Source organism: Bolinopsis microptera, chromosome 10 (assembly GCF_026151205.1).
Source record: "Bolinopsis microptera isolate Bmic1 chromosome 10, MBARI_Bmic_1.0, whole genome shotgun sequence".
NCBI lineage: Eukaryota > Metazoa > Ctenophora > Tentaculata > Lobata > Bolinopsidae > Bolinopsis > Bolinopsis microptera.
The window spans coordinates 11,619,994-11,647,748 of NC_087081.1; the positions used below are offsets into that span (position 1 = coordinate 11,619,994).

At 47.0% G+C, this 27,755-nt stretch overlaps 1 protein-coding gene across 1 annotated transcript in view; it reads left to right on the forward strand.

Moving 5' to 3' along the window:
- The first annotated feature begins 231 nt into the window (after nt 1-231).
- LOC134821747 (uncharacterized) overlaps nt 232-27,755 on the forward strand; it is a 43,018-nt gene continuing 15,494 nt past the window's right edge. The window contains exons 1-12 of the mRNA XM_063832492.1: nt 232-362; nt 1,004-1,138; nt 3,298-3,432; nt 3,687-3,852; nt 6,777-6,911; nt 8,091-8,210; nt 8,361-8,457; nt 8,666-8,787; nt 8,942-9,121; nt 9,515-9,614; nt 9,874-10,018; nt 10,387-10,480. Of these exons, the coding sequence (XP_063688562.1) occupies nt 293-362; nt 1,004-1,138; nt 3,298-3,432; nt 3,687-3,852; nt 6,777-6,911; nt 8,091-8,210; nt 8,361-8,457; nt 8,666-8,787; nt 8,942-9,121; nt 9,515-9,614; nt 9,874-10,018; nt 10,387-10,480 (1,499 nt within the window). The 5' untranslated portion in view covers nt 232-292. The remainder of the gene's footprint in view (nt 363-1,003; nt 1,139-3,297; nt 3,433-3,686; nt 3,853-6,776; nt 6,912-8,090; nt 8,211-8,360; nt 8,458-8,665; nt 8,788-8,941; nt 9,122-9,514; nt 9,615-9,873; nt 10,019-10,386; nt 10,481-27,755) is intronic.

Sequence of the window (27,755 nt, forward strand, 5' to 3'; positions counted from 1 at the left end):
AAAGTCTGATAATGAGATCCCGAGTTACCGTTGAGTTGTTGCTTAACTTAATAATATTGATTTTAACCTCTCGGCTCACTTTTTCGTTTATTGTCTGTACACTACCATTCACTCGGTAACAATTAATATAATTTACTATCTTGGTACATGTGCGCAGTTAAAAAAACATACAGTAGGCAGCTGCAGTAACCATGGAACCACTTGAAATAAAATTAAACCTGAATAATAATCTGTGATAATGATAATTGATATATATTGCTTTTGAACTCTTATCGTAGTATTATTAGTAGATATGAGGACTGCTTCATGTGAAGTTGGTCTAGTACGTGTGTATGCCATTGTCATTGTGGTATTACTCTGGGGTAAGTGAAGACTTTTTATTTAAATTTCCTTTCGAATTTTTCAGAGTACTGCAATAAATTATCATGAATTCGGAACTGTTGGAAAATATTGCTCCAGCTGTAAAATATGATGGGCACCCAAACACGGTCAACACACAATGACCTATGTCCGCAATTACTTAGATCCGTTACATCAAATATAAACTAAATAGAAACTTGGTTTACGTATCGCCGATTTTCTTGTTCATTTTCTTCTATGTTTATTTGACAATTTTGTGCGATAAATCGATAAGCATAACTCACAGTCTCGCCTGAATATTGAACTGGGCATATCGGGGAACACTATCCTTCGCAACATACGGAAATTTTCGATTAAAAATAAATCGCTGCTTTTTCGCCCTCTATAAAATGGCTAGAGTTGGCTTAAAACCTTTTGTGGTTCCTGCGACATTTATCATGTTTATTGACGGTGACATTCAGTAGTTACTCTCAAAGCTTATGTCTGTTGTCTCCATATTTGTATTTGCTAAATTCGCGTCGAGTACTAATTTGATAGCGTCGAGTACTAATTTGATAACTGAATGAGAGATCATACTGTTCCATCTAACTGTAAAACTAACACTTATCAAATTGGTGTAACATAAACAAGTTTCCTTTTTCAGGCAGTCTTGGAGTTAGTGGGTGTACAAATAATTACGGTATGGATGTGTTTAGGTGCCGTGGTTTTCATGATATTCGAGACAACTGTTCCGAAACTTCTCCTACTGATCTGTCGGAACAACGACCTTGTCGAAGAGGTAGGACGTTTGGTTTTTTGAAGTTTGATAAATTGTTATTCATATATATGTTATTTATACCAAAGTATGGCACGTCTTATGACGACAATATCAACTGGCTAACAACGTACTCTACCGGATCCACGCGCTAGTGTTCTCTGTTAAGGTTCTATATTAGCTACCACCGAGCTCCAGAAGATGAATCCGAGTTCGTGGAAACATTTGTGACAGATTTATAAACATATTTTTGGCTGTTTATGTCCGTGAACTGAGTTGGATTTGCCCTGGTATGATACAGTGGCAATTGGCATGAGTACTAACATTTTAAGCCTCCTGTGAAATATTTCCCTGATTCATGAAATGAATGGAATGAACAAAAAATGAACATTGTCTCAGAATGCCCTGGACTGAGCTGAAACCGATTGGGATCGATTGGTTTTGATACTTTGATACCATAAGTGTCCCTGGGAAGTTTGGTGGGTCTAGCATGTTAAAAAAGGGCTCTGGGGTAATGTTTCCATTTTGGTTTCAGAGTAGTTGAGATCGTGGAAACATTTGTATTGTGGAAACATTTGTATTGTGACCGATTTGGAAACATGCCCTTGTAGCCGTAATTCTGCCTGGACTGATTTGGAATCGATCTTGTATGATAGAGGGACATGTGTACTAACATTTCTAACCACTCAGAAGTGCGAAATATTGCCCTGATTCATGGAATGAACGAAAGGATGGTAGAGGGACATGTGTGGGCAATATTTCGCACTTCTGAGTGGTTAGAAATGTTAGTACACATGTCCCTCTACCATACCAGATCGATTCCAAGTCAGTTCAGGCAGAATAACGGCTACAAGGGCATGTTTCCAAATCGGTCACAATTCTGTCACATGTTTCCAAAATCTCGGATTCATGAACTCTCGAGCTCAACATCAGTCGCACATCTTGCCCATCTAGCATTTTCTCAATAAGCATTTATAAGAAATCAGCAAAGCGTGTAATGATAGAACTACAAAGCTCAGGAAACAATGAAGAATGGCCATAATTGTTACATAATTTACCCGAGCTACGTAAATCGACAAGATCAGGCACTCAACAAATCAACTACCGAGAATAACCTAAGGAATAAGTAAAACTAGACGATTAGCACACTGTCACTATCAACCATATGCTAGTCACTATCAACCATATGCCACATTTTTCACTGCCCATTCACTGTCATATTGGTAACGCTAGCAGGTGCAGATAAGACATGGGCTCATTTATTTTTATTTGTTTTAACTTCAAACAGAGCACTATACTGATACAGAGCACTATACTATCGACTCTGCACTGCCCACTAATCGTTAATCCGACACAAGTAGCTTATAAAACAGTGCGTGTGATCATCTGTCGTATCAAATCAAATTATTTGTCACTTAATAAATCATGATATGCAAGTTTTTTTATTTTATTATTTTATTCGATCATTTTATTTAATAACATGGACTATGGAGACGTGAGTTTTGTTTCACACGTACCCACTTTCAATCCGAGCTAACGCAATGTGCGCATACAACCTTACAGTTAACATGTACATTGAACGTGTTAAATAACACTTCAAAATTCAACAATCATCAGGCTATCTTATAAAAGTAGAAAAATCATACGTACTGATACTGACAGACTTTAAACCCTTCTTGGTATTATCGTGACTAAGAAAATCTAAAATAGGTTCATTATTATCAATAACAAAATAATCATTTTTAATGGGTACCAATGCAGCACCACAAATAGCCTATGTTTATTTACATGTGTATTGTATACGAATATAAATATACTAAACTTTTGATAGAACAAAAAATCTCAAAAGATTAAAAGACACATTTCGTTACCAAGATGATTTGATAGTTTTTAATGATTTAAGTTTATTACAGAATGTATTAAAAGATATTTATCCGAAGGAAATGATAGTTAGTAATACAAAACATTTAGCCGAAATTTAGTAAAACATTTCGGCTCGAAAATGTTGTTATCTAGACTTTAGTATTTATCAAGGGAAGTTTAGAGTGACTATGATTTTAAAAAAAATCACAACTTTAAAGTTATATATCCTTTTTTGGATGGTGGTGGAGTCATTGTTCAAACTTTAGATGCATAAAACTTCATGGCATCACAAAATATTCCCACTTTTTAATTTTTATCAGTTTGCCATCCTGAGGAATGCCTTCTGTCCACCCCATGGCAGCGGGAGGTCTTGACAAACGAAACAAGCAGAACTGCAGTCATTGACTACAAGATTGAGTGCATCACTAGGATCGCTAAAACGAGTAAACGCAAGGGTAAGTGAGAAAAGTTTGAATAATTGTTCGATTAAATAACAATGGAAAACATAACCCCGCCACGATTCATCTAGAACATATTTGATAGAATTAGAACTTATTTTTCGTATCCGCACAAACCATAGCATAGGGTCGCGGAGAACACTAAGAGTAAGAAATAACTGTCAGGTTGCCGCCATATAAATATCTTTATTAATACTGTAGTATGTACTTCTCACACTAACCCTCATGTGACATTTATCTCGCATCCACAGGATGTTATGACAAGGAAAAGTTCTACAACGTTACCAGGGATTTCCTAGACCAGTTCGTGTACCCGTACGGAATAGAGACCCTTCCTGCTGAGTTTCATAACCCTGTTTTTGAGATCCTTTCTTCCGGCTCCGCCGTGATCTTCCCAACTCTTCTCTATCATAAAGAGTAAGTTCACTTATTTGTTTATTGTCTTCTGTAATCCATTGTACATCTGACATTTCTTAACAAGGGTTAAAATGGATATTGGTTGTTAAATATATCATTTTAAGGGTACGGATGTTGAAAAGTTAAAATTCTTATTTATCTCCCCTTTTTAGCGTGACCCTGGGAGTCGTTACTCGATTTAACACGTGGTGTCAGGCGAGCCAATCACAATTCGTAGAGGAGGGCTAATAACGACCCTGCGTTCTGATAGGTACACATATGTCACGTGCCTCTCCATACGAGCTTATCAGAGTACTCCACATGACTGAAGATAAGGTTATCTACATCCGTGGGACCGTGGGACCTAATTATTTTGTAACGGGGATTTTGCCGGGGATTTTGCCGCTCTTTTGATTTACTTGCTGCTATTGAGTGACTACTAATGTCACTAAACTCATTTAACCTATCAGTAATCAGTATGACTCCACGATCAACACACTTCTTGGTAGATCGGATCTTTCCCGGGTGTGATCCCTAACTCGCCACCTCTCCTCTTTAACCCTGGGACACACTTCCCGGGGTACCTCCCTTCAGCCTGACCCCTGTCACCCAGGACACACTTACTGAGGTGACAGAAGACAATAGCCTTCCGGACACACTTCCGGGAACTACATTCTCCTGCTCGTCTGAGCATGGACAGGAAAGACGACCCTAGGACACACTTCCCGCGGTCCAGTTTCACCGGACTGAACCTTCCTCCGCCTTTCGTCAAGATCGATGATCTCAGATAAAATTACCTCGAGATAAAAGATATCTCAAATCGTCTGGCTTTGCTTTTAACCAGCCGATCCTGAGCTGCTTACGCTGTACCCCCAAGCGTCCTGCAGCTATGAAAACACCTGAGTTCCCGTTATTGCTGAGCTGTAACACCACAGCTCATAAGGAAGCGTGGTACATTTCTACACGAATGGGACAAAACACACTGTCCAATATCGTAAAGACATGGTGACCGCCAGCGGTTTGTCGGTTGATCGAAGGAGGATAACCAATACTGAATACATCCATCCGAAAAAACACGCGGCGAGCACTCAATCAGAGGGGGGCCCTTCCAGCAAGGTAATAATGGCCTACACAAGGCACAAATCTGCTGCATCACTTGCATTGTACACTATGACTCCATCAACTCAGCAAAGGCAACACAAGCAACAAACCTACTACTTTTGAGCGACGCATCATATGATCTTCCAGAAGCTCCACCAGTCCTAATAAGTTCACCTAAACCTACCGTTCACTATAATAGTACACAAGTTCAACAGTCAAACAAAAGAAGACCGCTCTCTGTTATTCAACCAACTTCCTCAAAGAGATCTAAGTTTGTTCAATCACCCTTACCACCGAAAAACAAACATCCTCTCAAAAAAAGGGAACGCGACCAACCACCATCTTTATTGTTAGGAACTACCCTTCATGACCCGATGTTCCGAGCTTCTAAAAAATGTTGTCAAACAGTCAGGATAGGAGATCCTATACTCTTGGCAAGTCTCCAACAAGCTGCACCTGACAAAGTAACTGTCCAACCTGCACTTCCGGCCCCTCCCCCCTCACCTGTCACTACTGCACCGTCCTCCCCTCAAGACTCTCCTACCTATGCTATTCCTCCTATATCTCCACCGGCAGCATTTAATAGTCCTTCTCCTCCTAATCAGCATCCTCCCGCTATCAGCTCCCCAACACTAGCAGCCACTCTTAATAATACGTCCTTCAGTTTCACATCTCCACTGCCGCACAATAGCCTACAATGTCCTGCAACACCTGTCCTCACACCACCACAACAGATACCAAACAATGATCAAACAACATATAACGGGCCCGTTATAATAAATTATTATGGACCTGTTACAATAAACAATTATTACAGTACTAATAATAATACCAATAGATGAAATGTAGTCATTGTTCTAGATGAAAGGTTGTAACTAAGTTTTAACTGATATTGATAATGTGTTTCGCCAAAACCTACCCTTCACAATAATCCACAAGTTCATCAGTCAGACAAAAAATAACCGCTCCCGCTCCACTCAAAAGTCAACGGAAGCCGGAAGGAGAACAATTAATAACTCTAGACTGAAAAAGTTATCATTGCCTACATTATATGTGTCAGACCAAACATTCTATATTCCTTCTTTAGCACATCTTCGCAATAGTGGAGAAGATCCTTCGTTTTGGAAGAAAACTGTAATTGAGCTATCTAAGGAAGAACTTGTTACAACAATGAAGAACTTCGCAATCGGGATTCGAACTGAAAAAGGTGCGGCCTACGAGCCAGTATCTTTACAAACCTTCTGGTATCTAGCTTAAAACGTCATTTAAAACCAACCGGCATGGATTTCAGCAAACAGATCTGTAGCCAGGTTACAGACCAGCTGAAATGTGCTTTTAAGAAACTCCGGTCTGAGGGGGGAGTACAAGGGCCCAAAACAGGTAATGGGCTCACAGCCGAGGAGATTAGCCTTCTCCTTACAGCCAAAACGTTATCAGAGTGTGGCCTTTCTAGCAAGGTAATCGTGGCCTACACAAGACACAAGTCTGCCGCCTCACTTATTCAGTATTCACTACGAGTCCATCAATCCAGCTAAAGCAACCCAAGCAACCAACCTCTTTCTCCTATGCTTCTTGTGATCTTCCAAAAGCACGATAAATTGGTTTTCCGCCATTAACTCGAAAAGTTAACATCGTAAAGGGTATATACTTATATGTCTCTTGACAACTTATGTATAGATATACTCATTCTAACTCCCTCAATCCCTCTGAGATCTACTGTCACCAGTGCTCCCTAAGGTAGTACTATATTATCTACTCTGTTGTCCTGCCATATTTGGCTCGAAAGTGTGATAATAATACGTTTTATTCAATTTATACTACTCGGTAACACAAACTATCCTCAGATTCAGTATATGTATCAAGTTTGCACTGTCTCAAGAGTTGAACACTAGCTTCGCTACTGGTCTCTTCTCTTTCGCTACTTCACAGCAGGAGCTATTCCGGGTTAGCCTTTTCAAGGGAGGTAGAATCCATGTGCAGTGAGTTTAATTCTTAGTTAAATGATAATTTGTACTTCTTATGATCAGGAGGTGACCGGGACATGATTTTAGGCCTGACCGGGACCGGGACCGGGACCGGGACCGGGATACAAAATGTGACTTGACCGGGACCGGGACCGGGACTGAGATTATCAATTTACCGTGACCGGGACCGGGACCAATAATTTCTGGGATTTCTATCTTACAGGGACCGGGACCGGGACCAACAATCCAATTTGACCGGGATTTGACCAGGATGACCGGGATTTGACCGGGATTTGACCGGGATGACCGGGACCAAAGCTGGTATTCTCATATTGAAAGCTGCAACTTTCATTTACATTATAATTGAACAATTTGAATAAGTAATAACTAGAATATTAAATTAGAAAAAACTATAAAAAAACCGTCAATATGGGGCATGGGCCTAATGTACTACACCAATAATGTTCATGTACTGATTACTCAAGTTCACCCTCATTCCTCATTCCTCAATCAATGATCCCTCAAATTATTCAACAGTTTCATTCTCCAATTCCAATTGACAATTGGGCGTAGCCCGAGTTGAAAACTTGATGTTAGTTTGCACTTAGTTATGTGACGATATTAGTTACCTAAACTTGTTTAGCAATTTTAAAGATGGTTTTATTTGGCTCAGAGGTTGTTTAAAGATGAAATTCACAATGAATGAAAGTAAAAACTTAAAATCACAGTGAATGAAATTATGTAAAAGATCCCGGTCAAAATCCCGGCAAATTTGAGTGATTGACCGGGACCGGGACCGGGACCAAGAATCCTGAATGAACCGGGACCGGGATCGGGATCATAAATCAGCATTTGACCGGGACCGGGACCGCGACCGGGATGAAAAATGTGACTTGACCCGGTTGACCGGGACCGGGATAGCTCAAAATTGCCAATCCCGGTACCGGGATTCCCGGTCACCTCCTGCTTATGATATATCTACTTCATCACTTACTAACATTAGTTCAAGATTTATTGCAGGATAATTAATTCTGCGTGATTTGAGTTCTGTCCATTTCCTCCTGTTCCAAGTTGACAGCAATAATGATAATAAAATCAGTGTTCAAATAACGAACCCGTGTTCCACTCCTTCTCCCTCGAATATTAGCACATAGTTAACTTATTATGTATAATATTTCCGAATATCCACATCAGGTCAGTCAATATTGGTGGAGCGGTTTTTGTTTCTCCTTCTCCCTTCGCAGCCGGCCAAGTGACGACACTCTGTGTCAGCTTCAGAGTTCAGCCTAGGATCGAAACTACTGTTTGGATAAGGTTATTGTTTTTAAATATAAAATTTCGGGGGTCATTCAATATCTGGTTTCTTGTGTATTATTGTTTGTTATGGTGGCATTGGAGGATGTGGCGTGACGTCACATCAAGTTTCATGACGTCACATCACGCTTCTTGACGTCTTGTTTTCAGAAATGAGGGAGGATTATTGACCAGACTGCAGCCTGCTTACGTTAGGAGGTTTACTGCTGTTGCAGATCGGAATCTAAATACGTTGCTTGGAATTGTGGTGAGTTCAAATCCACGATGTAGATCATTAGTCACTACCCTCTTTACTGCATTTTAACCTTGTTTTATTACTGTTCTTACTCCAATTTCAAGGTTAATTTAATGTATTTCTTTAGCTTATTAATTAGCTTTAGTTGGTCATTCAAGTGATTTAGTTAATTAATTTAGTAAATAAATCTAGTGAATTACTGTAGCGAAATTCTTTGCAGAGCGTTGGAGAGTCCCCAAAGATGCTCCCGAAAGGCTACCCCTCGTTTGTAGGCGAACTTCATTCAATCAGAATACTAGACAGATTCCTAGACATAAAGAAACAAGTGCTTCCTTTCATAAGGTATCTCCAATTATGAACAATGACGATGTTTAAATCAGAATTACCGATTAATTCAATTAACAACTGTCCATAGTTTGGTTTCCGAACCACTATTATTACAGTAGTGAGTAGATACCGACGAAATTGAAACAAAACGTTTTTAAAATGCTTTCAGATGTGTAGACAACCCTCTTGACACCCTGAAGAGTCTGGTTGCTGGTGCTATTGGCATGGCAACGTGGGAGAACGAGCCTGTTAACAAAACAGTGTGGAGCCATGGTACCGAGCTTATAGGAGATGTAAGGGTGAGGAATGGGACAGAGGAGGACAGGTTCTGTGGGGATCAGTGCGCCAGGTAAACACTAAACTATAAACAGTACAACCTTTGGAAACATGAATTTACTGTTATTATAATTGTTACCTTAAATTAGCTGATCTACACCTCAATATCAATTTTATCACAATGTTCAGAAACCGAAATCTCTTCAGTAGTGGTTCTGGATGCACAAGCTTTCACACATCATGTGAAAATAATGTTCATAACCTCACTCGAAATTCCACCTTCACATCAATCAATGGCTGAAAAGTGAACGGAACCAGTCCACGTTAGCTCTGATTATTGAAGTGATTCAAACCATTAAAAGTACACATCTCAATATTTGTCATATTCATTTTCACAGTTTTCACTTTTGAATTATTTAGTTTTCATTTTCCATACATACAAAATATGTTGAATCGTTAATTTCAGCTGTAAATTACGCTGTATGCAAGCGGACACGAACTGTTCCTTCATAAAATCTTGTGCGAGCTGCGAGCAGCTATCTTGTCCTGACTCCACTCACTATCAGGTTATAAGTCTTATTGACGCTATAATCTATATATATATATATAATATGTAATCTCAATAAATCTGGGGGGGGGGGGGGGGCATCAACCTCATAAATACCTATTACTCCCTCCGATTTCAAAATAGGTGTAGGTATTTACTATTTATGTATAATGATTATTTTTTACTACACTTTTACTACTTATAAAATACCTATAAATGCCTATAACTCCCTCCGATCTCAGAATAACTCTGGCATATTCAATTTTATAACCCTTCAGAGAACCTACAAAGATGTTTGTTTGGTGGACCCTGTTCTGAACCCTTGTAACTCGTCTGCCATTAGCTTCTGTTTTGAGAGAAAAACCAACACATGCCAGGACTTGGACAGCAGTATTCTATGTCTGAAAAAGATCGATCTGGACGGTTAGTTCATATCATATTTGAAATTTTGGGGTTCCAAAAATACTATATCATGTCCTTGACGGCTACTTTTTACCACCATTCTTTATTGTCAAATATTTTTAGTTATAAACATCGTAGAAGATTGCATATTTATCGAGGGGTTTGTTTCGGAAATTTTTTCCGGAAATTTGTTCGTCAGATAATTACTAAGTGGATAGGTTTGAACCACACCGTAGAGTTTCGGGAATATTGCAGCCTAATAAATTCCGCTTAAAGAAACTGCACATCTAAGCATGATAGCTAATGCCAAGTAAAAATCAAACAGGCAACCTATTATATTATTATTCTAGAAATTGAATCATTTTGTGTAGCCTAACTTCTTATCTCAGGTTGTTCCCAAGAAATGTGGAGAGGAGTACCTTACGAGAATGATATTTACAAGATATACAAGCAGTGCGTGGACAGCTCTAACAGCAGTTACATGTATGTTTTTAATTGAACCATACATTTTATTAAGCAGCCTCAATTATTGGCCGGTGAGTGCTGATGGTTACCGTGTTAATCAATCAAAAGGACTGTTCTAAAATCCAGTCATAATAAAGTAGTCCAAAAGTCTGACAAAAAATTTCGTCAATATTTGTTATGGCACTTTTATTTCGACCTGATGATTCCCGGCCAGATTTTATTTTTAATAACGCTACCGGCCACAACTTATTAAATCGCTTGCGCGGTGACCGGAAATCCTATTTCCATAATATTAATAAAAAGGATCCCATCAACTAACATTCTCGAATGTAACTTTTAACTGCGCGCGCGTATGTACATACGCGCGCGTATGTACATACACGTCGCTGGTCGCACTATTATCATATGCACGTATCATACACGTGCGTCACATCGTGTAGTCTCTAAACTGACCGTAACGTTTTGACGGATCATTTCCAGGCACAGATTATCCGTTTTCAGAATATGATGAGGTAATTAACCCAATTAAGGATTTCAAAAGTAATTTTCGGGCCCAGTTGCGTAACTTTACTTTTTGGAGCCCCTGGACGGCCCCCCGCTGAAGTTTTCTGGCGCCCCTTCAAAAGATTTTTCACTTCTCAGGCCCTTTTATAATGAAATGGTCAGGTATTTTTTAAAGGCACCCCGGCCTCCTCTGGAGCTTTTTGTACCTCCAACTATTATTTTTGCATCGTCCTAATTGAAAGTCTGCCGGGACGGTGAAGAGCCCCATTTTTGATGCCCCCCTCCTCATGTATAGCAGGATCTGCGAGGCTCTTTGTTACTCTTTGTCTGGGTTCTGGCTGAGTCAAACTACATGTTCCATTATATCAGGAGTGGAGGCTTATTCTTATTGAAAGGCTCTCTTGTGGGCCGTAATGGAGATGCCTTTTTTGGTATTATATTATATATACATTCTATGCATATCATCGAAAGAGCAATTCTTCAATAAGTTACTTTGTGTTGCATGTTGCGATGGAATTTCTAAGGAGATTGTGCTCAACTTCTTCGGCGAACTATCAATTTAATCAATATTTAGCAAATATAGCTACTTCTTTTGGATGTGTGAGCTCTCACGTGATTTCTTTGATAAGGTTACTATTTGAGCTAAATTCTGGAGCACTTAATATTTGAATTTCTAACAGCGCTTTCTCGCAAACTGAAAATTGATAGTATAATCGACCCAATCGAATTATTATGAGTAGAAGTATATAACATAAGCCTCAAGACATTTAAATGACTAATATGGGAAATATAATTCTCTTCTGATTTGTCGCTGGATTACTGCCCTATCGTACAGACTGCTATAGTACAGACAGATACGTCTGAAAAAATCGATCTGCCGACACAAAAAGCTTACAAAGGATTTTTGACGTTTTTGAGTGCCATCAGGTGCCCTTTATGGCTGACCAACATTTGCAAACTTTTCCACGTGTCTTAAGGCCACTTTACCACTTTTTACCACCTTTCTTGTTTGTCGAATATATTTAGTTCTGAACATCGTAAAAGGTTGCAGATTAATCGAGGGTGTTCATATTATCAGGAAGAAAAACTTTGTACTGACAATTTTCACGTCAGATAATCAATTAATTGGATAATTATTTTAAAATTTTTTTATTGGCTCAAAATGATCGGAATAGCTTAAAACACGGAGAAAAGTAGTTTTGAGAAAAACTTCGAAAATTTTTCACTTACATTTATTTCAAGACAGGATATAAGAGTTTCATTATTAATTACAGTACAGCCTTATCGATTTTCACAGAAACTGCACCAAAGGCACATTTAAGATCAAACCTGCAGTAGTAGTACTATTACTATCATTTTATTGATTTCAATGATCAATCAATGGGGTTAAAATAATCGCATAATAGGTAATAAATAAAACCTCTCTGAGTCTGTACCGTCGATCTTGCTAATCTGAACCGGCCTACCTAACGTAACACGAAATGCGGCCGCTTTTTTCATTTGTGGATGGCCGCTCAAGCAATTTTCCGATCCGTGATGGCTTATTTTATTATATTTTATTCTGAAAATCGAATCTAAAAATCTATATTCTCCTATATTTTTGAGCAATCACCTTGAAACTTTCAGGATATGTTCTTAGGACCATTTAGAAGATTTCACTCGTCTCAGAATTTCGAGATAGGCCTTTAATAATTTTTCATTCGATTTTGAAAATCTTGGACCTCTTTTTTTTTTATTACGATTTTTCCAGGTCCAAGATTTTCAAAATGGAATAAAATTTTTTAAAAAATTCTAAAACGAGTGAAATCTTCTAAATGGTCCTTCGATTTTTAGGGCGCGCGATTGAAAATCGCTCGCGCAATACAAGTACACATGAGCGCTGACCTTTGACCGGCAATAATTTCGACTAGAGGAACAATATTTTTCCATGGAACCGAAAGTAGCAGATACCTTACTCGGGATTATTATGACCGGGATAAAGTGGTGGGTTTAGGGTAATTTCGCCATATTTTTCCTGAACCACATTTTCACCGGTCGTTAATAAACCCGCCTACTCAGCTTTTAGGGTTCCCAAGGGGTATGGGTGCTCATATTTTAATCGTTGTCTTATATTCACTAAAGAAGACTATTGGGACACTTGTTGTAGGTTTTTCGACTTCATTTGGCTAAAATTGCAAAAAATTCACCTTTTTGCCCAATTCTTGTCATATATCCTTATTGTCAAATTTGATTTAAATAGGCCAATTTTTAATTTCTTAGGTATTGACTATCTCTACATAATGAAATAGGACTCAAAGTAAAAGTAACAGTTAAATTAAAACTTGAATTAATTAAAACTGATGAAAGGGATGATCCAGATGAGGATAACGAAGATGATTACAACTTATTGGAAGACTAAACAGCTCTCCCTTTATCTTAATATCAATCTGGTTGTTACGCTTCAAATGTTAACAAGAATTTCGCCGCGGTAACACCACGCACGATCAAATTTCCCTACTGCATACAATTTAATTGTTCTACTTTATTGTATCCCAGAGTGGTGTTTGGCGCATGTACAATGTAATAAACGTTTATATTATATTAGGCGTGCAGAACTTGAAAAATCCTGCGCGCATCTGAGGTGTCGCCGTCGATCTGTATGTGGTTTGGTTGTAGATCATTTCATACTTTGCGCGGTTTTGTTTCGTGTTAACAATAACGATATGCGTATCATGTCACGTCATATTACTGCATCGTATGCCAACTTATTGACTGTAATAAAATATGCTGTCTCGTCTTAGTTATTATTTGTATCTAACATAAACTAATACATTTTGATTCTTACTCGACACATCACAGCACCATCGACTTTCGAGCCTTTTATTTGATATAGGATTCTTTAAAAGAATACCACAATCTTGATATTATAGTTGCTTCTTGAATGTAACTGTGAAGTAACATTTGTTCTCAACTATGTATTCCAATGCTTTCTACCATTCAGTGTCGATTAACTGTTAAATAATCAGCCCACAGCCACGAGTTTATCAGCTGACATCATAATTTTATTTGTTTTGACTTGCTGAATTTTATCACTCGGTAATTTATTAAGATTGTTTCACACAAATAACACCTATATTGATGATTGATCCGTTTGTAACAGTCGTCAAGCACCAAAAACTGGTTGCTATGCCTGTAATTAATTAACTCATAACCAGCGTCGCGCGCGCAAAATAGACTCCTTTTATACACATAATTATAGGGGAGTGGTCTATATTGCGAAGGAGCAGACTTTTGTCGACACCGTAGGACCGTCGGGCCACCTCATATATCCAAACCCGATTACTTATTCCCTACGATCTTTTTGCCTTCGGCAAGAGTAGGGAAAAAAATTATTTTCCATCTAGTTTGATTAACCACGAGTCATTATTTCTGTCTACTTTCAACATTTATTGATAATTCGACTTGTTTCACAAGTTTTAGCAATGCGAAAATTTCCAAACTTGCTTATCTCTAATAAGGAAATTTACATCTGAGACAACATTTTTGAATCTAAAATTGAAAGGTTGGACACCGGTAAAATGGCGACCGGGAAAATGTGGTGGGTTTTGAGCAATTTCGCCATATTTTCCCGAACCATATTTTAACAGGTCGTTAATAAACCCGTCGTAATAATCCCGAGTAAGGTAGATATTACTCCCCTCTATTAGAAACAACTATAAAATCAATTTCGAGAAAAATTTCATAAAGACCCGGGCCCCCTTAAGACACGTGGAAAAGTTTGGGAAAGTTGGTCAGCCATAAAGGGCATCTAACGGGACTCAAAAACGTCAAAAATCCTTTATAAGCTTTGCGTGTCGGCAAATCGATTTTTTCAGACGGATCTGTCTGTACTCCTACTATACTGCATACTGTATATTGTATATTGATTAAGTATGGGGCTGACCAAATTTGTGTCTTCGCACTAGCGTTTTTTAATCACACTTTTTTAATGGGGGGGTGACATGTCTCCAATGTCTCCCGCACCTTATCTTTTCGAAAAAGACATTGGAGACATTGGAGACATTGGAGACATTGGAGACACAGCTTTTGGAGACATTTGGGACATTGGGGACATTAGGGACATTAGAGACACAGCTTTTGGAGACATTGGAGACATTGGGGACATTGTGGACATTGGGGACATTGGAGACATTGGGGACATTAGGGACATAAAATGGATATTAGGGGCATTGGAGATATTGGAGACACAGCTTTTGGAGACTCCTCCTCCTCCTCCTCCTCCTCCTCCTCCTCCTCCTCCTCCTGAGTCCTCCTCCTGGGACCTGGGTCCTCCTCTTGGGTCCTCCTCCTGGGTCCTCCTCCGGACCTCCTGGGTCCTCCTCCTCTTCATCCTCCTCCTCTTCCTCCTCAATCATCAGTCCTCCTCCTCAATCCTCCTCCTCATCCTTCTCGTCAGTCCTCCTCCTCCTCAGTCCTCCCCAAGTCCCCCTCCTCCTCAGTCCTCCCCCAGTCCCCCTCCTCCTATTCAGTCCTCCTCCTCCTCCTCCTCAGTTCTCCTCAGTCCTCCTCCTTCTCAGTCCTCCTCCTGAGTCCTCTTCCTGAGTCCTCCTTCTGAATCCTGCTCCTCTTCCTAAGCCCTCCTCCTCCTAGGTCCTCCTCCTTCTCCTCCTCCTCCTCCTCAGTCCTTCTCCTCCTCCTCCCTAGCCTCTCAGTCATCCTCCTCAGTCATCCTCCTCAGCCATCCTCCTCAGCCATCCTCCTCAGCCATCCTCCTCAGCCATCATCCTCAGCCATCATCCTCAGTACTCCTCAGTCCTCCTCCTCAGTCCTCATCCTCCTCCTCAGTCCTCCTCCTCATCCTTCTCCTTATTCCTCCTCCTCCTCAGTCCTCCCCAGTCCCCCTCCTCCTCCTATTCACTCCTCCTCCTCCTCCTCAGTTTTCCTGAGTCCTCCTGAGTCTTCCTCTTCCTCCTGAGTCCTCTTCCTGGGTCCTCCTCCTCCTAGGTCCTCCTCTTTCTCCTCCTCAGTCCTTCTCCTCCTCCTCCTCAGTCCTCCTCCTCCTCCCTGTCAGTCATCCTCCTCAGCCATCCTCCTCAGTGCTCCTCCTCCTCCCTGTCAGTCATCCTCCTCAGCCATCCTCCTCAGTCCTCCTCATCCTTCTCCTTAGTCCTCCTTCTCCTCAGTCCTCCCCAGTCCCCCTCCTCCTATTCACTCCTGGGTCCTCCTCCTCCTAGGTCCTCCTCCTTCTCCTCCTCAGTCCTTCTCCTCCTCCTCCTCAGTCCTCCTCCCTGTCAGTCATCCTCCTCAACCATCCTCATCAGTCCTCCTCAGTCCTCATCCTCAGTCCTCCTCTTCAGTCCTCCTCCTCCTGGGTCCTCTTCATCCTCCTCCTCTTCCTCCTCAGTCCTCAGTCCTCCTCCTCATCCTTCTCGTCAGTCCTCCTCCTCAGTCCTCCCCAGTCCCCCTCCTCCTCCTCCTATTCAGTCTTCCTCCTCCTCCTATTCAGTCCTCCTCCTTCTCATTCCTCCTAAGTCCTCCTCCTGAGTCCTCCTCCTCTTCCTCCTGAGTCCTCCTCCTGGTTCATCCTCCTCCTAGTTCCTCCACCTTCTCCTTCTCCTCCTCAGTCCTTCTCATCCTGCTCCTCCTGATCCTCGTCAGTCATCCTCTTCAGTACTCCTCAGTCCTCCTCCTTCTCAGTCTTCCTCAGTCCTCTTCCTGAGTTCTCCTCCTCCTGAGTCCTCCTTCTGGGTCCTCCTCCTCCTCCTAGGTCCTCCTCCTTCTCCTCCTCAGTCCTACTCCTCCTCCTCAGTCCTCTTCCTCCTCCTCCTCCTCCTCCTCCCTCTCAATCATCCTCCTCAGCAATAATCCTCAGCCATCCTCCTCAGTCCTCATCCTCCTCCTCAGTCCTCCTCCTCCTGGTCTTCCTCCTCTTCATCCTTCTCAGTCCTCAGTCCTCCTCCTCATCCTTCTCGTCAGTCTTCTTCATCCTCAGTCCTCCCCAGTCCCCCTCCTCCTCCTCCTCCTCCTCCTCCTCCTATTCAGTCCTCCTCCTCCTCAGTCCTCCTGAGTCCTACTCCTCCTCTTCCTCTTGAGTCCTCCTCCTGGGTCCTCATCTTCCTAGGTCCTTCTCCTTCTCCTTCTCCTCAGTCCTTCTTCTCCTCCTGGTTCATCCTCCTCCTAGTTCCTCCACCTTCTCCTTCTCCTCCTCAGTCCTTCTCATCCTGCTCCTCCTGATCCTCGTCAGTCATCCTCTTCAGTACTCCTCAGTCCTCCTCCTTCTCAGTCTTCCTCAGTCCTCTTCCTGAGTTCTCCTCCTCCTGAGTCCTCCTTCTGGGTCCTCCTCCTCCTAGGTCCTCCTCCTTCTCCTCCTCAGTCCTACTCCTCCTCCTCAGTCCTCTTCCTCCTCCTCCTCCTCCTCCTCCCTCTCAATCATACTCCTCAGTCCTCCTCCTTCTCAGTCTTCCCCAGTCCTCTTCCTGAGTTCTCCTCCTCCTGAGTCCTCCTTCTGAATCCTGCTCCTCTTCCTAAGTCCTCCTCCTCCTAGGTCCTCCTCCTTCTCCTCCTCCTCCTCCTCAGTCCTTCTCTTCCTCCTCCCTAGCCTCTCAGTCATCCTCCTCAGTCATCCTCCTCAGCCATCCTCCTCAGCCATCCTCCTCAGCCATCATCCTCAGCCATCATCCTCAGTACTCCTCAGTCCTCCTCCTCAGTCCTCATCCTCCTCCTCAGTCCTCCTCCTCATCCTTCTCCTTATTCCTCCTCCTCCTCAGTCCTCCCCAGTCCCCCTCCTCCTCCTATTCACTCCTCCTCCTCCTCCTCAGTTTTCCTGAGTCCTCCTGAGTCTTCCTCTTCCTCCTGAGTCCTCTTCCTGGGTCCTCCTCCTCCTAGGTCCTCCTCTTTCTCCTCCTCAGTCCTTCTCCTCCTCCTCCTCAGTCCTCCTCCTCCTCCCTGTCAGTCATCCTCCTCAGCCATCCTCCTCAGTGCTCCTCCTCCTCCCTGTCAGTCATCCTCCTCAGCCATCCTCCTCAGTCCTCCTCATCCTTCTCCTTAGTCCTCCTTCTCCTCAGTCCTCCCCAGTCCCCCTCCTCCTATTCACTCCTGGGTCCTCCTCCTCCTAGGTCCTCCTCCTTCTCCTCCTCAGTCCTTCTCCTCCTCCTCCTCAGTCCTCCTCCTCCTCCCTGTCAGTCATCCTCCTCAACCATCCTCATCAGTCCTCCTCAGTCCTCATCCTCAGTCCTCCTCTTCAGTCCTCCTCCTCCTGGGTCCTCTTCATCCTCCTCCTCTTCCTCCTCAGTCCTCAGTCCTCCTCCTCATCCTTCTCGTCAGTCCTCCTCCTCAGTCCTCCCCAAGTCCCCCTCCTCCTCAGTCCTCCCCCAGTCCCCCTCCTCCTATTCAGTCCTCCTCCTCCTCCTCCTCAGTTCTCCTCAGTCCTCCTCCTTCTCAGTCCTCCTCCTGAGTCCTCTTCCTGAGTCCTCCTTCTGAATCCTGCTCCTCTTCCTAAGCCCTCCTCCTCCTAGGTCCTCCTCCTTCTCCTCCTCCTCCTCCTCAGTCCTTCTCCTCCTCCTCCCTAGCCTCTCAGTCATCCTCCTCAGTCATCCTCCTCAGCCATCCTCCTCAGCCATCCTCCTCAGCCATCCTCCTCAGCCATCATCCTCAGCCATCATCCTCAGTACTCCTCAGTCCTCCTCCTCAGTCCTCATCCTCCTCCTCAGTCCTCCTCCTCATCCTTCTCCTTATTCCTCCTCCTCCTCAGTCCTCCCCAGTCCCCCTCCTCCTCCTATTCACTCCTCCTCCTCCTCCTCAGTTTTCCTGAGTCCTCCTGAGTCTTCCTCTTCCTCCTGAGTCCTCTTCCTGGGTCCTCCTCCTCCTAGGTCCTCCTCTTTCTCCTCCTCAGTCCTTCTCCTCCTCCTCCTCAGTCCTCCTCCTCCTCCCTGTCAGTCATCCTCCTCAGCCATCCTCCTCAGTGCTCCTCCTCCTCCCTGTCAGTCATCCTCCTCAGCCATCCTCCTCAGTCCTCCTCATCCTTCTCCTTAGTCCTCCTTCTCCTCAGTCCTCCCCAGTCCCCCTCCTCCTATTCACTCCTGGGTCCTCCTCCTCCTAGGTCCTCCTCCTTCTCCTCCTCAGTCCTTCTCCTCCTCCTCCTCAGTCCTCCTCCTCCTCCCTGTCAGTCATCCTCCTCAACCATCCTCATCAGTCCTCCTCAGTCCTCATCCTCAGTCCTCCTCTTCAGTCCTCCTCCTCCTGGGTCCTCTTCATCCTCCTCCTCTTCCTCCTCAGTCCTCAGTCCTCCTCCTCATCCTTCTCGTCAGTCCTCCTCCTCAGTCCTCCCCAGTCCCCCTCCTCCTCCTCCTATTCAGTCTTCCTCCTCCTCCTATTCAGTCCTCCTCCTTCTCATTCCTCCTAAGTCCTCCTCCTGAGTCCTCCTCCTCTTCCTCCTGAGTCCTCCTCCTGGTTCATCCTCCTCCTAGTTCCTCCACCTTCTCCTTCTCCTCCTCAGTCCTTCTCATCCTGCTCCTCCTGATCCTCGTCAGTCATCCTCTTCAGTACTCCTCAGTCCTCCTCCTTCTCAGTCTTCCTCAGTCCTCTTCCTGAGTTCTCCTCCTCCTGAGTCCTCCTTCTGGGTCCTCCTCCTCCTCCTAGGTCCTCCTCCTTCTCCTCCTCAGTCCTACTCCTCCTCCTCAGTCCTCTTCCTCCTCCTCCTCCTCCTCCTCCCTCTCAATCATCCTCCTCAGCAATTATCCTCAGCCATCCTCCTCAGTCCTCATCCTCCTCCTCAGTCCTCCTCCTCCTGGTCTTCCTCCTCTTCATCCTTCTCAGTCCTCAGTCCTCCTCCTCATCCTTCTCGTCAGTCTTCTTCATCCTCAGTCCTCCCCAGTCCCCCTCCTCCTCCTCCTCCTCCTCCTCCTATTCAGTCCTCCTCCTCCTCAGTCCTCCTGAGTCCTACTCCTCCTCTTCCTCTTGAGTCCTTCTCCTGGGTCCTCATCTTCCTAGGTCCTTCTCCTTCTCCTTCTCCTCAGTCCTTCTTCTCCTCCTGGTTCATCCTCCTCCTAGTTCCTCCACCTTCTCCTTCTCCTCCTCAGTCCTTCTCATCCTGCTCCTCCTGATCCTCGTCAGTCATCCTCTTCAGTACTCCTCAGTCCTCCTCCTTCTCAGTCTTCCTCAGTCCTCTTCCTGAGTTCTCCTCCTCCTGAGTCCTCCTTCTGGGTCCTCCTCCTCCTAGGTCCTCCTCCTTCTCCTCCTCAGTCCTACTCCTCCTCCTCAGTCCTCTTCCTCCTCCTCCTCCTCCTCCTCCCTCTCAATCATACTCCTCAGTCCTCCTCCTTCTCAGTCTTCCTCAGTCCTCTTCCTGAGTTCTCCTCCTCCTGAGTCCTCCTTCTGAATCCTGCTCCTCTTACTAAGTCCTCCTCCTCCTAGGTCCTCCTCCTTCTCCTCCTCCTCCTCCTCAGTCCTTCTCCTCCTCCTCCCTAGCCTCTCAGTCATCCTCCTCAGTCATCCTCCTCAGCCATCCTCCTCAGCCATCCTCCTCAGCCATCCTCCTCAGCCATCATCCTCAGCCATCATCCTCAGTACTCCTCAGTCCTCCTCCTCAGTCCTCATCCTCCTCCTCAGTCCTCCTCCTCATCCTTCTCCTTATTCCTCCTCCTCCTCAGTCCTCCCCAGTCCCCCTCCTCCTCCTATTCACTCCTCCTCCTCCTCCTCAGTTTTCCTGAGTCCTCCTGAGTCTTCCTCTTCCTCCTGAGTCCTCTTCCTGGGTCCTCCTCCTCCTAGGTCCTCCTCTTTCTCCTCCTCAGTCCTTCTCCTCCTCCTCCTCAGTCCTCCTCCTCCTCCCTGTCAGTCATCCTCCTCAGCCATCCTCCTCAGTGCTCCTCCTCCTCCCTGTCAGTCATCCTCCTCAGCCATCCTCCTCAGTCCTCCTCATCCTTCTCCTTAGTCCTCCTTCTCCTCAGTCCTCCCCAGTCCCCCTCCTCCTATTCACTCCTGGGTCCTCCTCCTCCTAGGTCCTCCTCCCTTCTCCTCCTCAGTCCTTCTCCTCCTCCTCCTCAGTCCTCCTCCTCCTCCCTGTCAGTCATCCTCCTCAACCATCCTCATCAGTCCTCCTCAGTCCTCATCCTCAGTCCTCCTCTTCAGTCCTCCTCCTCCTGGGTCCTCTTCATCCTCCTCCTCTTCCTCCTCAGGTCCTCAGTCCTCCTCCTCATCCTTCTCGTCAGTCCTCCTCCTCAGTCCTCCCCAGTCCCCCTCCTCCTCCTCCTATTCAGTCTTCCTCCTCCTCCTATTCAGTCCTCCTCCTTCTCATTCCTCCTAAGTCCTCCTCCTGAGTCCTCCTCCTCTTCCTCCTGAGTCCTCCTCCTGGTTCATCCTCCTCCTAGTTCCTCCACCTTCTCCTTCTCCTCCTCAGTCCTTCTCATCCTGCTCCTCCTGATCCTCGTCAGTCATCCTCTTCAGTACTCCTCAGTCCTCCTCCTTCTCAGTCTTCCTCAGTCCTCTTCCTGAGTTCCTCCTCCTCCTGAGTCCTCCTTCTGGGTCCTCCTCCTCCTCCTAGGTCCTCCTCCTTCTCCTCCTCAGTCCTACTCCTCCTCCTCAGTCCTCTTCCTCCTCCTCCTCCTCCTCCTCCCTCTCAATCATCCTCCTCAGCAATTATCCTCAGCCATCCTCCTCAGTCCTCCTCAGTCCTCATCCTCCTCCTCAGTCCTCCTCCTCCTGGTCTTTCTCCTCTTCATCCTTCTCAGTCCTCAGTCCTCCTCCTCATCCTTCTCGTCAGTCTTCTTCATCCTCAGTCCTCCCCAGTCCCCCTCCTCCTCCTCCTCCTCCTCCTCCTCCTCCTATTCAGTCCTCCTCCTCCTCAGTCCTCCTGAGTCCTACTCCTCCTCTTCCTCTTGAGTCCTCCTCCTGGGTCCTCATCTTCCTAGGTCCTTCTCCTTCTCCTTCTCCTCAGTCCTTCTTCTCCTCCTGGTTCATCCTCCTCCTAGTTCCTCCACCTTCTCCTTCTCCTCCTCAGTCCTTCTCATCCTGCTCCTCCTGATCCTCGTCAGTCATCCTCTTCAGTACTCCTCAGTCCTCCTCCTTCTCAGTCTTCCTCAGTCCTCTTCCTGAGTTCTCCCTCCTCCTGAGTCTCCTCCTCTGGGTCCTCCTCCTCCTAGGTCCTCCTCCTTCTCCTCCTCAGTCCTACTCCTCCTCCTCAGTCCTCTTCCTCCTCCTCCTCCTCCTCCTCCTCTCAATCATACTCCTCAGTCCCTCCTCCTTCTCAGTCTTCCCCAGTCCTCTTCCTGAGTTCTCCTCCTCCTGAGTCCTCCTTCTGAATCCTGCTCCTCTTCCTAAGTCCTCCTCCTCCTAGGTCCTCCTCCTTCTCCTCCTCCTCCTCCTCAGTCCTTCTCCTCCTCCTCCCTAGCCTCTCAGTCATCCTCCTCAGTCATCCTCCTCAGCCATCCTCCTCAGCCATCCTCCTCAGCCATCATCCTCAGCCATCATCCTCAGTACTCCTCAGTCCTCCTCCTCAGTCCTCATCCTCCTCCTCAGTCCTCCTCCTCATCCTTCTCCTTATTCCTCCTCCTCCTCAGTCCTCCCCAGTCCCCCTCCTCCTCCTATTCACTCCTCCTCCTCCTCCTCAGTTTTCCTGAGTCCTCCTGAGTCTTCTCTTCCTCCTGAGTCCTCTTCCTGGGTCCTCCTCCTCCTAGGTCCTCCTCTTTCTCCTCCTCAGTCCTTCTCCTCCTCCTCCTCAGTCCTCCTCCTCCTCCCTGTCAGTCATCCTCCTCAGCCATCCTCCTCAGTGCTCCTCCTCCTCCCTGTCAGTCATCCTCCTCAGCCATCCTCCTCAGTCCTCCTCATCCTTCTCCTTAGTCCTCCTTCTCCTCAGTCCTCCCCAGTCCCCCTCCTCCTATTCACTCCTGGGTCCTCCTCCTCCTAGGTCCTCCTCCTTCTCCTCCTCAGTCCTTCTCCTCCTCCTCCTCAGTCCTCCTCCTCCTCCCTGTCAGTCATCCTCCTCAACCATCCTCATCAGTCCTCCTCAGTCCTCATCCTCAGTCCTCCTCTTCAGTCCTCCTCCTCCTGGGTCCTCTTCATCTCCCTCCTCTTCCTCCTCATCCTCAGTCCTCCTCCTCATCCTTCTCGTCAGTCCTCCTCCTCAGTCCTCCCCAAGTCCCCCTCCTCCTCAGTCCTCCCCCAGTCCCCCTCCTCCTATTCAGTCCTCCTCCTCCTCCTCCTCAGTTCTCCTCAGTCCTCCTCCTTCTCAGTCCTCCTCCTGAGTCCTCTTCCTGAGTCCTCCTTCTGAATCCTGCTCCTCTTCCTAAGCCCTCCTCCTCCTAGGTCCTCCTCCTTCTCCTCCTCCTCCTCCTCAGTCCTTCTCCTCCTCCTCCCTAGCCTCTCAGTCATCCTCCTCAGTCATCCTCCTCAGCCATCCTCCTCAGCCATCCTCCTCAGCCATCCTCCTCAGCCATCATCCTCAGCCATCATCCCAGTACTCCTCAGTCCTCCTCCTCAGTCCTCATCCTCCTCCTCAGTCCTCCTCCTCATCCTTCTCCTTATTCCTCCTCCTCCTCAGTCCTCCCCAGTCCCCCTCCTCCTCCTATTCACTCCTCCTCCTCCCTCCTCAGTTTTCCTGAGTCCTCCTGAGTCTTCCTCTTCCTCCTGAGTCCTCTTCCTGGGTCCTCCTCCTCCTAGGTCCTCCTCTTTCTCCTCCTCAGTCCTTCTCCTCCTCCTCCTCAGTCCTCCTCCTCCTCCCTGTCAGTCATCCTCCTCAGCCATCCTCCTCAGTGCTCCTCCTCCTCCCTGTCAGTCATCCTCCTCAGCCATCCTCCTCAGTCCTCCTCATCCTTCTCCTTAGTCCTCCTTCTCCTCAGTCCTCCCCAGTCCCCCTCCTCCTATTCACTCCTGGGTCCTCCTCCTCCTAGGTCCTCCTCCTTCTCCTCCTCAGTCCTTCTCCTCCTCCTCCTCAGTCCTCCTCCTCCTCCCTGTCAGTCATCCTCCTCAACCATCCTCATCAGTCCTCCTCAGTCCTCATCCTCAGTCCTCCTCTTCAGTCCTCCTCCTCCTGGGTCCTCTTCATCCTCCTCCTCTTCCTCCTCCTCAGTCCTCAGTCCTCCTCCTCATCCTTCTCGTCAGTCCTCCTCCTCAGTCCTCCCCAGTCCCCCTCCTCCTCCTCCTATTCAGTCTTCCTCCTCCTCCTATTCAGTCCTCCTCCTTCTCATTCCTCCTAAGTCCTCCTCCTGAGTCCTCCTCCTCTTCCTCCTGAGTCCTCCTCCTGGTTCATCCTCCTCCTAGTTCCTCCACCTTCTCCTTCTCCTCCTCAGTCCTTCTCATCCTGCTCCTCCTGATCCTCGTCAGTCATCCTCTTCAGTACTCCTCAGTCCTCCTCCTTCTCAGTCTTCCTCAGTCCTCTTCCTGAGTTCTCCTCCTCCTGAGTCCTCCTTCTGGGTCCTCCTCCTCCTCCTAGGTCCTCCTCCTTCTCCTCCTCAGTCCTACTCCTCCTCCTCAGTCCTCTTCCTCCTCCTCCTCCTCCTCCTCCCTCTCAATCATCCTCCTCAGCAATTATCCTCAGCCATCCTCCTCAGTCCTCATCCTCCTCCTCAGTCCTCCTCCTCCTGGTCTTCCTCCTCTTCATCCTTCTCAGTCCTCAGTCCTCCTCCTCATCCTTCTCGTCAGTCTTCTTCATCCTCAGTCCTCCCCAGTCCCCCTCCTCCTCCTCCTCCTCCTCCTCCTCCTATTCAGTCCTCCTCCTCCTCAGTCCTCCTGAGTCCTACTCCTCCTCTTCCTCTTGAGTCCTTCTCCTGGGTCCTCATCTTCCTAGGTCCTTCTCCTTCTCCTTCTCCTCAGTCCTTCTTCTCCTCCTGGTTCATCCTCCTCCTAGTTCCTCCACCTTCTCCTTCTCCTCCTCAGTCCTTCTCATCCTGCTCCTCCTGATCCTCGTCAGTCATCCTCTTCAGTACTCCTCAGTCCTCCTCCTTCTCAGTCTTCCTCAGTCCTCTTCCTGAGTTCTCCTCCTCCTGAGTCCTCCTTCTGGGTCCTCCTCCTCCTAGGTCCTCCTCCTTCTCCTCCTCAGTCCTACTCCTCCTCCTCAGTCCTCTTCCTCCTCCTCCTCCTCCTCCTCCCTCTCAATCATACTCCTCAGTCCTCCTCCTTCTCAGTCTTCCTCAGTCCTCTTCCTGAGTTCTCCTCCTCCTGAGTCCTCCTTCTGAATCCTGCTCCTCTTACTAAGTCCTCCTCCTCCTAGGTCCTCCTCCTTCTCCTCCTCCTCCTCCTCAGTCCTTCTCCTCCTCCTCCCTAGCCTCTCAGTCATCCTCCTCAGTCATCCTCCTCAGCCATCCTCCTCAGCCATCCTCCTCAGCCATCCTCCTCAGCCATCATCCTCAGCCATCATCCTCAGTACTCCTCAGTCCTCCTCCTCAGTCCTCATCCTCCTCCTCAGTCCTCCTCCTCATCCTTCTCCTTATTCCTCCTCCTCCTCAGTCCTCCCCAGTCCCCCTCCTCCTCCTATTCACTCCTCCTCCTCCTCCTCAGTTTTCCTGAGTCCTCCTGAGTCTTCCTCTTCCTCCTGAGTCCTCTTCCTGGGTCCTCCTCCTCCTAGGTCCTCCTCTTTCTCCTCCTCAGTCCTTCTCCTCCTCCTCCTCAGTCCTCCTCCTCCTCCCTGTCAGTCATCCTCCTCAGCCATCCTCCTCAGTGCTCCTCCTCCTCCCTGTCAGTCATCCTCCTCAGCCATCCTCCTCAGTCCTCCTCATCCTTCTCCTTAGTCCTCCTTCTCCTCAGTCCTCCCCAGTCCCCCTCCTCCTATTCACTCCTGGGTCCTCCTCCTCCTAGGTCCTCCTCCTTCTCCTCCTCAGTCCCTTCTCCTCCTCCTCCTCAGTCCTCCTCCTCCTCCCTGTCAGTCATCCTCCTCAACCATCCTCATCAGTCCTCCTCAGTCCTCATCCTCAGTCCTCCTCTTCAGTCCTCCTCCTCCTGGGTCCTCTTCATCCTCCTCCTCTTCCTCCTCAGTCCTCAGTCCTCCTCCTCATCCTTCTCGTCAGTCCTCCTCCTCAGTCCTCCCCAGTCCCCCTCCTCCTCCTCCTATTCAGTCTTCCTCCTCCTCCTATTCAGTCCTCCTCCTTCTCATTCCTCCTAAGTCCTCCTCCTGAGTCCTCCTCCTCTTCCTCCTGAGTCCTCCTCCTGGTTCATCCTCCTCCTAGTTCCTCCACCTTCTCCTTCTCCTCCTCAGTCCTTCTCATCCTGCTCCTCCTGATCCTCGTCAGTCATCCTCTTCAGTACTCCTCAGTCCTCCTCCTTCTCAGTCTTCCTCAGTCCTCTTCCTGAGTTCTCCTCCTCCTGAGTCCTCCTTCTGGGTCCTCCTCCTCCTCCTAGGTCCTCCTCCTTCTCCTCCTCAGTCCTACTCCTCCTCCTCAGTCCTCTTCCTCCTCCTCCTCCTCCTCCTCCCTCTCAATCATCCTCCTCAGCAATTATCCTCAGCCATCCTCCTCAGTCCTCCTCAGTCCTCATCCTCCTCCTCAGTCCTCCTCCTCCTGGTCTTTCTCCTCTTCATCCTTCTCAGTCCTCAGTCCTCCTCCTCATCCTTCTCGTCAGTCTTCTTCATCCTCAGTCCTCCCCAGTCCCCCTCCTCCTCCTCCTCCTCCTCCTCCTCCTATTCAGTCCTCCTCCTCCTCAGTCCTCCTGAGTCCTACTCCTCCTCTTCCTCTTGAGTCCCTCCTCCTGGGTCCTCATCTTCCTAGGTCCTTCTCCTTCTCCTTCTCCTCAGTCCTTCTTCTCCTCCTGGTTCATCCTCCTCCTAGTTCCTCCACCTTCTCCTTCTCCTCCTCAGTCCTTCTCATCCTGCTCCTCCTGATCCTCGTCAGTCATCCTCTTCAGTACTCCTCAGTCCTCCTCCTTCTCAGTCTTCCTCAGTCCTCTTCCTGAGTTCTCCTCCTCCTGAGTCCTCCTTCTGGGTCCTCCTCCTCCTAGGTCCTCCTCCTTCTCCTCCTCAGTCCTACTCCTCCTCCTCAGTCCTCTTCCTCCTCCTCCTCCTCCTCCTCCCTCTCAATCATCCTCCTCAGCAATTCTCCTCAGCCATCCTCCTCAGTCCTCCTCAGTCCTCATCCTCCTCCTCAGTCCTCCTCCTCCTGGTCTTCCTCCTCTTCATCCTTCTCAGTCCTCAGTCCTCCTCCTCATCCTTCTCGTCAGTCTTCTTCATCCTCAGTCCTCCCCAGTCCCCCTCCTCCTCCTCCTCCTCCTCCTATTCAGTCCTCCTCCTCCTCCTCAGTCCTCCTGAGTCCTCCTCCTCCTCTTCCTCTTGAGTCCTCCTCCTGGGTCCTCATCTTCCTAGGTCCTTCTCCTTCTCCTTCTCCTCAGTCCTTCTTCTCCTCCTCCTCCCTCTCAGTCATCCTCCTCAGTCATCCTATTCAGCCATCCTCCTCAGTACTCCTCAGTCCTCCTCAGTCCTCCTCCTTCTATGTCCTCCTCAGTCCTCTTCCTGAGTCCTCCTCCTAGGTCTTCCTCCTCTTCATCCTCCTCAGTCCTCTTCCTCAGTCCTCCTCCTCATCCTTCTCGTCAGTCTTCTTCATCCTCAGTCCTCCCCCAGTCCCCCTCCTCCTCCTCCTATTCAGTCCTCCTCCTCCTCAGTTCTCCTCAGTCCTCTTCCTTTTCAGTCCTTCTGAGTCCTCCTCCTCCTCTTCCTCCTGAGTCCTCCTCCTGGGTCCTCATCCTCCTAGGTCTTCCTCCTTCTCCTTCTCCTCAGTCCTTCTTCTCCTCCTCCTCCCTATCAGTCATCCTTCTCAGTCATCCTCCTCAGTACTCCTCAGTTTTCCTCCTTGTCTGTCCTCCTGAGTCCTCTTCCTGAGTCCTCCTCTTCATCCTC